The sequence below is a fragment of the Eucalyptus grandis genome, chromosome 7 (assembly GCF_016545825.1).
Source record: "Eucalyptus grandis isolate ANBG69807.140 chromosome 7, ASM1654582v1, whole genome shotgun sequence".
NCBI classification, from domain to species: domain Eukaryota; kingdom Viridiplantae; phylum Streptophyta; class Magnoliopsida; order Myrtales; family Myrtaceae; genus Eucalyptus; species Eucalyptus grandis.
The window spans coordinates 58387161-58403377 of record NC_052618.1 but is presented as its reverse complement, the minus strand read 5'-3'; the positions used below and the strand labels follow the sequence as shown (position 1 = coordinate 58403377).

The window sequence follows — 16217 nt, the reverse complement described above, 5'->3', positions numbered from 1 at the left end:
AAACTAATCATTAGCTCCTTTTACAATTGATATAAGATAACTCCAACAGATCAAACTAGGCAGAGAATATATATTCCTTCACCTCTTTTGGCGTATGAAGAATTAATTGTCTAATGGAGAAGAAAAAAGGATGTATGTTTGGCAAAAGTAGCGCAAAAGTAGCATAAGGATTCACAAGAGGAAGAGTAGTTGGGGAGATCTTTTTGGCTTCATTAAAGTAGGATACCTCATAAAGCCATTCAATCTTAGGTACTTTAGATTTACGAAATGAATTGGATGGAGTTAAGTAGGTTGGACTTGTTGGACGCAAATTGCGCAACTCCAAGATCTCCATAACTAGAATAAGAACATATATAATTGAGTATAAAGATTAATACACCTGTTTTGAGATCCATCAAACATAAAATGGAAGCAGAAAAAGGGATTACCCACTCATCAAGGGGATTCATTGTTTTTGAAACGGAAGCGGAAACACAATGTTCTACGCGCAAGTTCTTCTCCTCTATTGCCCTCCGTATCACTGGCTCAATAAGGCGGTCCCCCTCATGTGTAGCGTTAGGTAAACGCCCCTTAGGTGAGAATACATGTGAGAATTAGGATTAGAGGAGAGACTTGAGCACTATTTATAGAGTTTCCAGTCAATCCCCCTCATTACGGGCCAAGCTCAACTCGGCCCACACTAGCCAACCCATATTAGACTAATTAAGAGACCTTCTATCTCACTTTAGACCAACCCTGTTTTACGGTAACCGTAAAAACAATAAATTACAATATCAATTAATTTAGTCCACATTAGGAAAACTCTTACATTCTCCCACTTGGATTATATTAATTGAACGTACTGTATGTGCGCACATTTGGTGCAGAGATAATTCTTAATAGTCAATCATATCCCATAAAGTCTTAAACATCGAATCATGGCGGTAACTGCATGTATACACATAGAGCCTTCCATGATTACGAATGTTTTCAACTTTATTGATATGGGTTCAATATGGTAGTGTGGCAAATGGATAACATCTCTCATAGAGAGATCCCATTTGTCAGTCACCATTCTCTTACCTTAAGCGTTACAAAAACTTGTGCCACTAGAGAATGCTTTATGGTTCCAATGAACTCACATATGTCTAGTCCTTATAGTTAACATTTCTTTATGTATCACAAAACATATGCCTAAGGCTAATAACCGGATACTCGGATGCCTCTAGCCTTCACTCAAGATTTATATAATCCCTTGAGACTTTATCAATACGTATTCAACATAATAACAATACATTCAAAAATATTTTATTGAATGTAAAAGTTGATACATATCAAACCGTTACAAAGTGTAACGGACACAAATGAAACATTTATCAGAATAAAGCCAAAATAGCTCCCACTAAACAACAGCATCTCATGATGCTCCTAGGCTCATGCTAACGATATGTCACTCAAATACACACGGGCGTAGGCCTTTAGTAAGTGGATCTACAATCACATTACCTATGAAAATATATTATATTAAAACGTCACACCTTTTTTTGTACCGTTTGCTTTTGGTCAAAAATTTTGACCACCATATATTTAGACTCCTTGAGACCTCTGTAGTAAATAAATACTATTACAAATTTGTTATCTCAATACAATTGTATAGATTTATCCATAAAGTTAAAACGATCAACTCCTACATGAAGTTCTAGAGCCTAAAAGCCCAAATAACAGCCTAAAAGAATGTTACTAACACTGCTTATATAGTAGAATATGACATAGAATTTTATTTATTGCACTTACTGCTAACATAAATATGTATTCCGTTATTGATTGCATGTTATCAAAACAGCAAGCAAAGTTTTTTTTTTTTTTTTTTTTTTTTTTTTTTTTTTTTTTTTATAGCCAACAAAGTTTACATCTAAATACTCTACTAACTGCAAGAATTGAACATGTCTATAAATTAGCATATAATCTACTGTCTTCTTTAAGTATCTTAAAACTTTCTTGACAGCAACCTAGTGATCATGTCCTGAATTTGACCGATATTTGCCTAGAAGTCCCATCACAAAGACAACATTTAGTTTAATGCAAATTCAAGCATACATTATACTTTTAAGTGCACTGACAAAAGGTACTCCATTTAATTAGATTTTCTCAATATCTAAATAAGGACAATGTGATAGATTTAGTCCATCACCCTTAACAATAGAAGCAATTCTTGGCTTGTAATAATGTATATTGAATATTTCCAATATACAACCAGCAAATGTCCTCCGAGAAAATCTAATATAATATGGCAAAAACAATCCTTACAAACCTCAGTACATATGATATAAGATGTCTCAAGGTCATAACTTGTAAGCAAAATATTATGTACATAAAGTATGAGAAAAAATAAATTTCCTTCTACTAACCTTAATATTGTCTGGAAACGTGAAAAAATAAATATTGAATTACTTTATTCCCAATTGAACAAAATAATAACACTATGAAACTTTAATAATATTATCTGGAAACTTGCTTAAGACTATAAATAAGACTTTTCAGTCTACACACAACTTTACTTGAAACATTTATTGCAAAATTCTCCAATTGAACAATATAGATTTTGTATCTATTTGGCGTAACTTTATATCAAAATAAATTATTAATGCCACGTTCATTCTGAAAGAATATTTAAAGAAATAATTATTTCTTCACTATAAACAATCCATCCCTCTTTCAGAGTGAAAACTTTAGTTACCAATTTGGTTTTAAATTCCACAATCTTTCTTTGAAATTCTTTTAGTTTTGTACGCCAATTTGCAACTAATAAACTTATGATCTTTAGACAAGTAAGTTGGTTTCAAACATTATAATGTTTCACAGATTGTATACCACATTTTATGGCATCTAATCATATACTTAATTGAGAACAAGAAACAACATTTATATAAGTTGCTAAAACAACCATGTAGTGGATATTGTAATCATGCTCTCATAAATAGACTATATAGTATGATGATATAACTAATCGTCTTTCCCTAACAAATCTCCTTAATAAAGCTGCAACCACTTCTTTCTGCATTTGAGAGGTTTAAGAAATTTCATTATAAACTATATCAAGAATAGTACCTTGAACCTCAACAAGTTTAGTCTATGGTACAGGAGATTCCATAATTATAAGTAAAGACAAAAACATAGTAACCTCCATCTTTAATAGTCTGAGAGCAGCTATCATCTATAATTACGTCAATCTTTAGAAATTTTAGAGTATGTGATTCTATAATTCTTGTACCTTCTTTAGAGTTATAAAATCAATACCCCTTTAACAATCTAAATAAGATACAAAATAATTCCAAGTGTATCTGAATTCCAACGCACTTAAATATTGGATTAGATAATCTCACTTTTGCATAACACCTCTAAATTTTATATGATTCAAGTAATTTATGTCCAATCTTTAACTCAAAAGAAGTTTATGAAACAACTTTGATAAGAGACATATTTTGTATGTGAAAAAATTACTTTTATAATATCAGCCCACAAAAAACCAGATAAATTAGTCTTACTAATCATACTCATCATCATGTTTAATATGGTGCATTTATGCCTTTCAGCCAAATCTTTTTATCAGAATATTCAGGTATAGTAATTAAATTACCACCCTAGAATCTACCAAGTATTTGACAAATGACCTTTTAAGCTATTTCGCATTGTCATACTTGTCAAAATACTCACAGCCACTGTTAAGCCTGACAACCTTTTAAAACTAATTGTAATTGTTTTATTCTTTATCTCGGTCATTTTCCTTAAATAGAAAACTTTTGGAAACAACATTTTAATCATATACGAGATGTATATGTCATTAGGACTTAAACACAATCTTTGCAGATATGTCCTAATTTCAATATCAGACAAGACATAATTTTAAACAACTAAGGCTTCCATCATCTTATAGCAGTGCAGTCCGCAAGCAAATCTCTTTTCAAGTGTTCCAGAATGGAACGCTTCATGGACAGTAAGCAAATTCAATTACTCTTTTCTCAAGCAACAAATCATATGTCCACAACTTAAAATTTGAAACAGTAAAAACCTCAATAATAATGAAGTTATTAATTACAGAAAATGTGACTAAAAACCAAACAATGTATATAATTAGCATCATGTGAGCATTGTGTAATTTGACATACAAGTACACATCTAGAGAGTTACACGCATAATCATATAATTACATTTGGGCAGAATACATGACATGCAGTTGTACACTCCCCATATAATAGCGGTTATGAGAATATATTCCAATTCTTCGTGAATTCATCACCTTTGGACATATGAATCACTAGAATCAGTCACTCCTCCACCACACTATCATGTATCCCTCAATGAACTAATACACAATCACCTCATTTGGGAGTATGACTACGCATTAGACCAGGAGACATCTCAATCATTATACGAGACCGAAATTTCTCAAACCCAATCAAGCATGTCACTTTGGCGGTCACTACTCAATTGAATCATTGAAATTCTCTCATACCAGGAATATAAACTTTACTTCTCACATATACCATATACATGTGATTTTAACTTTAGTGATAGGGACAACATATTACCAAAATCACATATCATGCTAATTATATTGCTTTATTCATTAATAAAATCTTTATTTATACACACACACATATATATAGCGAACCTGAAAGACAGATTCCAATGAGATCACTGATCACAGTAACACAAGAAAATTCTCATAGAAGCAAGCATCTTGTGCACCCCGATTACTGATTACTAAAACAACATTAAAAGAATGCCGATCCAAAGGATCCCTCACAAGTTAACATCAATAGCAATACATGGTACTCCAGATTGACAAGTTTGATAACTAATCAACTATTGCACATAAGTTTCATACGGCAAAACATGACTTCAAGGCCAACAACTGATTTATTTGCCAATTTTTAAGTAACAAATTATCATTGTAATCAACCAGTGGCCTATTAATTGAGTCAAACCAGAGAACAAAATATTCAAAATTTAATAGTAGATACTATTGCTCTGTGTAAATGTTGTCATACTCCTTAACCATAAAAATATTCAACTTGATAGACATTAACAAGTGACTAGATAAGTTCATATACAATATGCAGTACTTTAATTGACATGCATTACCCACATATAGCAGATATATTAATCAATACAATCAGTTTGGTCACGAGTTCTGAAGACGTCCATCATTCAAAGATTACCAGCGTGTTGAGAGTGCTAGTATGAACAAAATAAAGGAGTTAGGGAAGAGAATAAGAACACGAGATTTATAGTGGTTCGGCTTAATCCAAGCCTACGTCCACTCTCCCACGATAACATGCCTTCTTGGCGGGATTCCACTATGCAATCAACAAGAGATTACAACTCCGAGTGCAAACACTTAGTAGATCACACTATCTCACTAAGTCACTCTCTTGGTATCTCTCTCACGATTACAAACGTTTAAGCTCTCAAGAGACAAGTATATGATCTAAAGTCGCTTAGACTTTGGAATTATAAATTCTACGCTCCGTCTCTTACTTGCTCATCGGTCCATGATCTCCTTAAATACTCCTCCACTTCCAAACTACCGTTGGACAGCATCCCGGAGAATCGTCTTCCAATATACCCATTGGACAGCTACGTATCTAGAAGATTTGGTAGCGTTGAGTGACAAAGGTAAAATCCCAAATTGATTCCGATCGCCCATACAAACGAAATCTTGGTTTCCATAAGTAAAGCTTCTTCGTATAGAAAGTTCTTGTCTTCAATCAAATCAATCTTGATGTGGAATCCAAACCAGATCACTAGCCGTTGTATGATTGGGCTTGAGTTACGATTCATCGAATCGGATGTAAAGTCCGAGTCTTGAGACTTTACGATATGAGTCTTGAGACTTTACAATCTGGGTCTTGAGACTTTACAATATGAGTCTTGAGTCCGACGGTCTTCGAGACTTTGACACGATCTTCGACTTTGACACGTCTTCTCGGGTCGTCTTCAGACTTTGCCAATATCCTTTACATGTTCTAACATCTGCATGGTCTATTACTCAACCATCAAACATGTTAGTAGCCTTTGATTTATTTTGTCATCTTCAAAACATCATAAGGGATTTCCCTAACAATCTCCCCTTTTTGATGATGACAAAACAATCTACGAATATGCAGATTTGTAAACATGCTTTTAAAAATATTAATTTAAATCAAAGGATATCGAAGATAGCAAATAAATTGAGCATAAGAATATATAGAAAAATAATCGCAGCTCAATATTATGCCATAGATAATATCAACCAATCAGCACATATGCATATTCATATCTTCTCCCCTTTTGTCATAATCAAAAGTGATAATGGATTCACGAGAGAATGATAACAAATATCTTGCATGAATCACAATTTTCAAAAATCAGCTTTTATCGAATATCAAAGATATGCAATATAGCTCACTTCAATTATATTAGTAAATATCCAATAAAAATCACGGATGCATCATAAAATTTACGTACCATTTTTGTCATAAAAGATTTGTTAATGACAAAAGGTAATAAGAGATGCACTAACCGGATTTTGTAGAATAAATTCTGACACAATTACCTTTCCTTCCATCCATAATAAGATCACGATCAATCAAAAAAGATTTTTCCATAATTGATCAAAGCTCCCCCTCAATTTGTTGCCTTTTTGAGATGATCACGATTCTTTTCCTTTTCTTTTGATTTGATTTCTCCCCTTGATTTCCTCATCGAATTCGAGTCCGGTTCTAATCGACTTTGATTCTGAGTCTATGTTTGAGTTAGACTCAGATTCCGAATGTGCCATCAAGCATAGATTTCTTTGCTCATCATCTTCTTCTTTTTGTTCTTTTCTGGCCATCTCGTTTGTATTTTCTTCCATCGAAATATGGTGGCCTTGTGTTGCTTTGCCCTTCCATAAGACCTGTGCCAACATACTAGCCATAAAGAATCTTTAGCTCAAAAGTAAAAACACTTTTATAAACCGAGCACTTGGCTCGATACCAATTGAGAGTGCTAGTATGAACAAAATAAAGGAGTTAGGGAAGAGAATAAGAACACGAGATTTATAGTGGTTCGGCTTAATCCAAGCCTACGTCCACTCTCCCACGATAACAGCCTTCTTGGTGGATTCCACTATGCAATCAACAAGAGATTACAACTCCGAGTGCAAACACTTAGTAGATCACACTATCTCACTAAGTCACTCTCTTGGTATCTCTCTCACGATTACAAACGTTTAAGCTCTCAAGAGACAAGTATATGATCTAAAGTCGCTTAGACTTTGGAATTATAAATTCTACGCTCCGTCTCTTACTTGCTCATCGGTCCATGATCTCCTTAAATACTCCTCCACTTCCAAACTACCGTTGGACAGCATCCCGGAGAATCGTCTTCCAATATACCCATTGGACACCGTATCTAGAAGATTTGGTAGCCGTTGAGTGACAAAGGTAAAATCCAAATTGATTCCGATCGCCCATACAAACGAAATCTTGGTTTCCATAAGTAAAGCTTCTTCGTATAGAAAGTTCTTGTCTTCAATCAAATCAATCTTGATGTGGAATCCAAACCAGATCACTAGCCGTTGTATGATTGGGCTTGAGTTACGATTCATCGAAACTGGATGTAAAGTCTCGAGTCTTGAGACTTTACGATATGAGTCTTGAGACTTTACAACTGGGTCTTGAGACTTTACTGATATGAGTCTTGAGTCCGGCCCGGTCTTTGACACGGTCTTCGGACTTTGACACGCGGTCTTGGTCGTCTTCGACTTTGCCAATATCCTTTACATGTTCTAACATCTGCATGGTCTATTACTCAACCATCAAACATGTTAGTAGCCTTTGATTTATTTTGTCATCTTCAAAACATCATAAGGGATTTCCCTAACACGTGTTAAGGAGTATGCTTGAGTAACAAAAGTTTCATAACCTTTACTGTTTCTCATCAGCTCAATACATAGCTCAATTACTATTCCATAATGGTTGTATATCATTAAGCCAGCTTCAGTTCACAATAAAATTTAATTTTTATTAATGAATCACACTATTGTAATGTTTATGTGATAACATACTTGTAACCTAATACTTATATTTCCAAAATCACAGAAAATATAAGAAAAATACACAAAAATACACTAAAAATACACGTATTTAGGGTTCTGTATGTATTTTCACATCCATAAAATATCAAACATGTAAAATAAATTCACCACAAGATAGAGGACATCCATACGGATCAAACGCCACTGGCCACGCGCCGATCCAACACTCCACGCGCCCTCACGTGCCGCTTGAGTGCGCGGCGCGTGGAGCACACGCGCAAGCCGCACCCCGCGCATGGAATCGCGTGACCGTGCGTGGGGCGCGACTCCGACGCCCTAGCGGCACATGGGGGCGCATGAGGCCTCCCCCGGCGACTCGCCACCGACCGTCTTGCTCGTCTTGTCGAGCCCAATCCGAATTTGTGATTTAATTTTATTTTTATTAAACAAAAAATCTTGAAAATCACAAATTAGGGCAAAAACTTTATGCGTTCAAATTCTAAGGTTATGGTTGCTCTAATATCACATGTTGGACGCAAATTGCGCAATCCCAAGATCTCCATAAGTAGAACAAGAACATATATAATTGAGTAGAAAGATTAACGCACCTGTTTTGGGATCCATCGAATATAAAGCAGAAGCAGAAAATGGATTACCCACTCATCAAGGGGATTCACTCTTCTTGAAGCGGAAGCGGAAACACAATATTCCATTCCACAAAGTCCCTCCTCTATCGCTTCCCGTATCGGCCTACCAATGAAGCGGCCTCACGTGTAGTGTTAGGTAAATGCCCTTAAGTGATGATACGTGAGAATTAGACTTAGATGAGACTTGAAGACTATTTATAGAGCCACCAGGCCTCCCTCATTACCCAGCCAACTCGCCCACTAATACCATAAATTTCCATACTATACTAATTAAGAAACCTTCTATCTTACTTTAGACCAACCCTGTTTTACGGTAACCGTAAAAATAGTAAATTACAATATCAATTAATTTAGTCCACATTATGAAAACTCTTACAGGACTATCTACTGGTGGTCCAAAAGTTCTATTTAAGTGTTGTCCCTCGTGATGAGGTAATGCCTTCCCTTTAATCTCAATAATTCACATGGTAGCCGGGCCTTTCAGTTCAAGAGTGATCACATATCTTTTTCTGGTCAGAATCGAGAGCTAGAATGGATGGTTGTTATCTTGGATATTGACCTTCGGACACACTGACCAGTCATAAAACTTGGGGTCATTCATGGGTCATCCACTTGCTGAAGGAGTTTCTTCGACGTGCACTTGCCTCGAAGGCTCCAATATTCAGTGAGTCATAGACTAACATAACACGGAAAAACGTATGGCATATCCTGCTGCGTACTTGATGAGATCTAGGAAGTTCCCTTTAGGACACCGCCCTACAGGAAAGGCCACACAGCCGTTGGGAAGAAAAAACAAGCGACGAAAAGATAGGGTAAAAGTTGCGGAGCGTGCTCCTTTTTTCATGATGAAAGAGCCCATGTTGTATAGGCTAGGTCTTTTCGTACTAACCCGTGATCCTATGGTGTCCCTCTCACCTAGAAGATGCCGACCCATCATGGACGTCCCTATCTCTCTCTCCCCCAAAGGTCACGGGTTGGCATGACCCGCTACCGACGCCTCTTTATGGAAAACTGGCCAGTCGAGCCTTCTCGTAACGCTAAAATGGAGCACCGACGAACTGATGGGTGCTTCGAGGGGCGCCAGTTTGCGTCTAAAAATATAAGTAAATTGCGGCACAGAGTGGTAGGAAATCCTTGTTGGGTCCGACCACTTGGGAAATGAAGGAACGAAAACGGCACTAAAGTCATGGGTAGCGGTCCCCTTCCTTTGGTTCCAAAGAGTATGCCGCTCTCGCCCAAATTCACAATGATGAGTGGCCTCCATCCTATCCCTTGAGCTTTTACATTATAGACGTCCTAATCAAATGCCCTTGATTAATCAATGAAATTTAATCAGACAGCAAGTGATCAAGGACCCGCGAAGTAAATGCTATCGCGCGGGGATCGCTCAATGAATTGTTACAACAGCAAATCCCCTCTAAAGCCTAGTCTATCAAGTTACTGAGCAAGACATACAAAGCTCTCTCGCTGGAGAAAAGGAGGAAATGGAGATGCTGAGATATGACACCCTATGGGGTCAACACGGATATGAGGAGGATGATGACCAAAAGTAATGAGAAGGAGCGGTGTGTCCAGACGTGGTGTGTCGGCCAAAGAGAAAAAAAGCAAGCAAGAAGTGCAAGATCATCGCCCGTGACGCCATTCCACTGCAGAGAACGCATCTGAAGCGAAGCTCCTGTTGGTGAGAATCAAGTCAGAAGAACAACTCGACAAAACCCTCAGCTTCAAAAGCCTGGACGCTGCATACCTCCCACATGTGCAGCCTTTTCCTTTGTTTTTTATATACATACCCGTACCCACCCATATATTCCCTTCGCCTCCCTCGTTCTTCATTGGACCAACCTTAGCTTATTCTAGTCATTACCTCGAAGAGTTATATAATGAATTTAGAGGAAGATTAGTTTCGAGTTCCTCAATACATATGACAGAAGTGCCATCGAGTATCATACGGTTACTTGAGTCATGTGTATTGCTAGCATCTCGATCGTATCCGTCTTGGAGGTGACGGTGATCGATATGGTGGTCTAGTGTGTTATGTATCGGAACCCAACATTGGATGAACCGTATGTTCAACCATGCAAACACGTAACACGATGACGGCAATATAACTTGATTCTCTATACGGTACCCGACGGGTTACATTACATCAAGTTTGAGATGCAGCTCCAAATGCAAACCCTTCAATGATCTTTTTTGGGTGGTTCAATGCATACGATTTCTGACATCGAGCAGGCTACTGAAAATTGATGACACTCGTTGCAAGCCGAATGACGCAAACAGAAAGTCTCAATGTACATTTGGATTTGAATCTTGTCTTTACATTGGATGCCCTTGGTCAGGTCATCCTTTGATTTGAGTCTACATGGAAATTTTCACCCTCGTTTCCTGTTGTTAAGGCATCCCTGGCTTGTAGGCTTGTAGCCATATATAGGAACGATGGGAAAAGGTCACTCTGCCGGTCAACACACGGTGCGATCACGTGAGAGCCCGGTCCTGTACATAATGCGCATGGCTACGAGACAAGATAACCCACCACCTCCTCGCTGTATTTCACAGTTCACCACTGAGCATGAAGCTTAAAAATTGTTTTTTTTTCGTAATCCATTCAGTATGAACAGCAATATATGCTGAAAAGTGAATCTGCTTTTCCCTCCCATTCGGCTGTTGTAATTAATCAATGAAATGAGATCGAGATCTCACTCAGGCCTGAAGAATCAAAGCACAGCAGCAAACATATGAAAGCAGACACTAATAACGTGTGCGCGTTGCTCGTTTAGTGGCCTCTCTCTTTTTATCTTCACTGGCTTGCATAGAGATGCTTTATGCATGATTGGCAGCTTCTCGTCCTCGCATAAAAGATTGTTTAATGGAAAAAGGCATGTTATTGAAAAAGATGAAAGATTTGTGTCTTGATTAATTAATCTTCGTTGGAATCTAATCATTGGAACGACTTGCAGGGTTACTGCACATATGGACCTTGGTTGTATAATGCGAATTTTTTTAGCATTACCGACAGAAGTACATTCCCATGTGTTCTATACCACGTGACAGGTCAGATGAAAGATATTTACTATTAGAGTGTGACCATGTGAGATTCCCATACATGTACTTCCATTCGATGTTTAAATCGTATCAGAGGATATAATCTTTTGGTCCCTGCATAAGCATATTTACTGTGTACGATGAGGAAAAGGAAGGAATCTACACCTGGTTTCTCTCCCCATATGATTAGAACTAGGAAACATGATGCCAATTTTACTTTGTACGCTTTTAAGAAGAACAACGGTTCACTCGTCTCTCTCGTCCTAGAGTAACATCTGGGATCGACTCTATGCTATATCGAGGCCTGGCTGTATACAGGATGCTTCATACTACTGCTGCAAATTGCCTGTTCTACATTTCACATCTTGAGCAGCAGATGAATTTTTTTTTGGTTACATGTTATGGTGTCACCGCTGAGACAATATTAAATCAATTAAACAGTGCATCAGCTAATAATTCAGCCAAAAAAGGAAAAGGGTAAACCTCATTCTCATCATGAGTGATGAAGCCCGAGGAAGTGGAGACATATCATGTTCCGCCACCTCATACGTACATTACATAGTGACAAAACTGCTCCACCTAAACCAATACAAAAGAATCGCCAGTTCCATTTCCCTAGACCGTGAGAATGACAAGGGACTGCACGCGAGAGAGGACGGATCCAAAAAAGAAGAAGAAAATAAAGATAAAGTACCCTCCATAATCGGTACAAAATTCAAAATGACAATTAAATATGCTCGATACATAATTCACATTCACATACATGCCGTGCTCGCCATGTCATCTCACAAGTATTTCTATGTATATATATCAACCCGAAAGCACACTCTCCTCCCACTCTAAACCCCAAAACCTAAAAGCAGCCATGGAAACCCTGCAACTTCCTCTCTCCATCCTCCTCTCCTTCCTCCTCCTCCTGCTCCCAACCTCCTCAATTGCCCAAAACCCAAAATGCAGCGTCCAAGACCAGGGGTCGACCCTGGAGGTGCTGCACATATACAGCCCATGCTCTCCGTTCAGGCCCCCCACTCCGTCCCTCTCCTGGGAAGAGTCCGTCCTCCAGATGCAGCAGGAGGACCAGGCCAGGCTCCAGTTCCTGTCGAGCCTCGTGGCGGGCAAGTCGGTGGTGCCGGTGGCGTCGGGGAGGCAGATCATCCAGAGCCCCACTTACATCTTAAGGGCCAAGATCGGGACTCCCCCTCAGACCATGCTCATGGCCATGGACACCAGCAATGACGCCGCCTGGGTCCCCTGCTCCGGCTGCGTCGGCTGCCCGTCGTCCGCCGCGTTCGCTTCCGCCAAGTCCACCACCTACAAGAACCTCCCTTGCAAGTCTCCCCAGTGCTCTCAGGTACATTACCTCCCATTTCGGTCATGTCTTGTGGCTACTATTGGCATGTACACGTCCAGGACATGAAGTCTCGGTCCCTTGTTTCTTATCAGGACACGCTCCCTTAAATGTCTTCCTTAGCGTGCAGGGGAAGAATTTATTACGTCCCCACAAGGGTTAGGACAAGCTCGCTATGAATTCCGGGGAAAGTAGTATCTCCTCCGTCGTAATAGGATTCGTATCCTAAGCCGGACAAAATCAGAAAACGTCACTTGGACAGTCATTCTTAGACGAGATTATTAATGGAAAACTAAGTGGATTTGCAGTTTAGGGAAAAGACGTTAAACTCACTGCTCATTCAGCAGACTGACGAGACCAGTGTCTTTGGACTAGGACTAGGCATAGCAGAGTGACATCCCGTGATCGGCGCGACAATCTAGACTCTCTTCTTTTAGGATTTTCTTTGTCCGTAATCCACATCAATGCGGGTGGCACTTCGTATAATTGCGCTGCAGTCACTTCGGACAGTAGAATTTGTAGTCGGAAGTGTGTTTCGCTCGCTCGTCATCTCACCAAAACCGTACTCACGTGAATACATGCGTATCTTCAGGTGTCGAAGCCCACCTGCGGCGGCGGCGCGTGCCTTTTCAACATGACGTACGGTAGCTCCAGCATCGCCGCGAACCTCTCGCAGGACACCTTGACCCTCGCCTCCGACCCGATCCCGAACTACACCTTCGGGTGCATCCAGAAGGCCTCCGGCAGTTCGGTGCCGCCGCAGGGCCTACTGGGCCTTGGTCGAGGCCCGCTGTCGCTGCTGTCGCAGACCCAGAACCTCTACAAGTCCACCTTCTCCTACTGCTTGCCCAGCTTCAAGTCCCTCAACTTCTCCGGGTCGCTGCGGCTCGGCCCGGTCGGCCAGCCCCAGCGCATCAAGTTCACCCCTCTGCTCAAGAACCCGAGGCGGTCCTCCCTCTACTACGTCAACCTGATCGCGATCCGGGTCGGCCGGAGGACCGTGGACATTCCGCCCAGCGCGTTCGCTTTCAACCCCACCACCGGGTCGGGGACCATATTCGACTCCGGTATGTGCATTGCCCCGCATTCCCGCATTTCGGATTCCTTAGGTTGTTCATTTTTATTGGATTCTTGAGATGTTACTGATCGAATCTGTAATGTTTCCAATTGGGCATTTGTCTTCTCCTGGAGACAAGCGAAGAGGACACGAAAAATTGGACTTAAAGTCAAAAGAACTTAAGTTTTTTTTTTTTTTCCAAGTAACCTAGTGGTGGTCCATCCATGTTCGGTTCCTTTGCCCTGGCTTGGCCATTGTAATCGACCAACTTTCCATGTACAAAATAATTTAGGAGTTAGCGTTTAATTAGATCTACATTAGACACGAGATGATGAGCTACCCTTAAGAAAGATTGATAAAGATTCACGAATCATTTAGGTTGCGCTGTGCTTGTGCACTAAACTGTATCTTGTTCTCTGCTCTGATTTCATCTGCCTAACGCTCTTTTCAATGAAGGTACTGTCTTCACTCGGCTAGTGCAGCCGGCCTACATTGCCGTGAGGAATGAGTTCCGCAGACGAGTCGGCCCGAAATTGACCGTGACCTCCCTCGGAGGCTTCGACACCTGCTACTCCGCGCCCATTGTCGCGCCGGCCATGACCTTCATGTTCTCAGGCATGAACGTGACATTCCCCCCAGAAAACCTGCTCATCCACAGCACTGCCAGCAGCATCACGTGCTTGGCCATGGCCGCATCGCCTGGGGACCTCAACTCTGTGCTCAACGTGATCGCCAACATGCAGCAGCAGAACCACAGGGTGCTCTATGACGTGCCGAACTCGAGGCTCGGAGTGGCCCGCGAGCTCTGTACCTGATTAGATTTTGTTCCAAAGGTCGCGGTGGTGATATGTGCCTCTAAGTGTCGGGCATAATGATATCGTCTTATGTAAGGGCGCGTCTTTTGGATGGGTCACCAATTTGCTAGGGTTTAATTGATTATTTGTTTTCGGAGAAGGGGTTTCGAATCGGAACAATTTGGTTTCAATTTCATCCCGAGGACTGCTTCCAATTTCATCTTTCTGTACCGCTCCGGGTCATGTGCTGATTTGGAAACAATGGCGCAGTTGGGGCATTTCTCGGTTCGCACAATTGTTACGGATCGGATCTGCGACTCGCCCTGCTCAATCAACTTCGCTCGTTGATGGATTGGGTCTCGTGTTTTTTCGGTAAAGAGTAGTCTCCATGAAAATTGGGAGAGATTAGTACGTTCCCTTCTCCCTTCTTCGATTTCGAATTGGTTTCTGAGTTTATACTGATATTTGGGTCTACCAAGTTAGAGCACCAAAAGTACAGTATCCATCAATGCAATTAGGGTGAGCATTCATCCTTATCCAAATCTGGAAATCGGACCGGACCGGTTAATTCTGGCTTTTTATCATATCGGATCCAGTGGTAGTAAAACCCCCAATTCGGCCCATTGGCAATGAGCACGGACCAGGCCCATCCGAAGCCACCCTTTGTCAATTGTGACGTTTCTCTTTCGAAACAAAGAAGGGCCTCCCACCATTCGTCCCTGTTTCAATAACTGATGCCGCATGGTTGATACGACCCATCCCGTTTCAAAGCAATCACTTGATCATTATCCAATTGCTGCTTGATCAGTTACTCGTTCATTCACGCATCGTAAAAGGTCGAAAAATCAATCGGCCTAGTCCCCCCTTTTTTTTGGTCGAAAACTGAGAAATTTCATTAATTAAAACCAAGTTTGTTTACATCTAAACATAAAATATCTAACATAGATTGCAGGGGGTAAAGCAACCAATTAGAAGGAAGTTCATTTTTCCTTTTAGCCTTCGCCACCGCAAGACAATTTGCTTCTCTTGGACAATATTGTAGCCAAACAAAACAAAGCCGGCCCAGCAGTGCCTTGCATTCCTCAGCCCAAGCCTTGATATTCCATGAGCTGTTATCCTCGCTCGGCAAACAGTTGATTAACTCTCTGTTATCACTTTCCATCAGTACTTCCACGGCACGGAAAGCACCATGGTCAGTGGCTTCCTCCAAAGGTTGCCGACCACCCATGATAGCTAGTGTTTCACATGCCACCACCGATTCCGTTTGGACTGATCTCACGAACCCTTG

The 16217-nt window shown here is 40.3% G+C and overlaps 1 protein-coding gene across 1 annotated transcript; it reads left to right on the top strand.

The window, feature by feature from the left end:
• Positions 1-12546: 12546 nt before the first annotated feature.
• LOC104454535 (aspartyl protease AED3) lies at positions 12547-15281 on the top strand. The gene is made up of 3 exons (XM_010069423.3): positions 12547-13081; positions 13671-14145; positions 14592-15281. Exons 1-3 carry the CDS (start codon positions 12596-12598, stop codon positions 14948-14950), a joined length of 1320 nt encoding a protein of 439 aa, XP_010067725.1. The 5' UTR covers positions 12547-12595; the 3' UTR covers positions 14951-15281.
• The last annotated feature ends 936 nt before the right edge of the window (positions 15282-16217 follow it).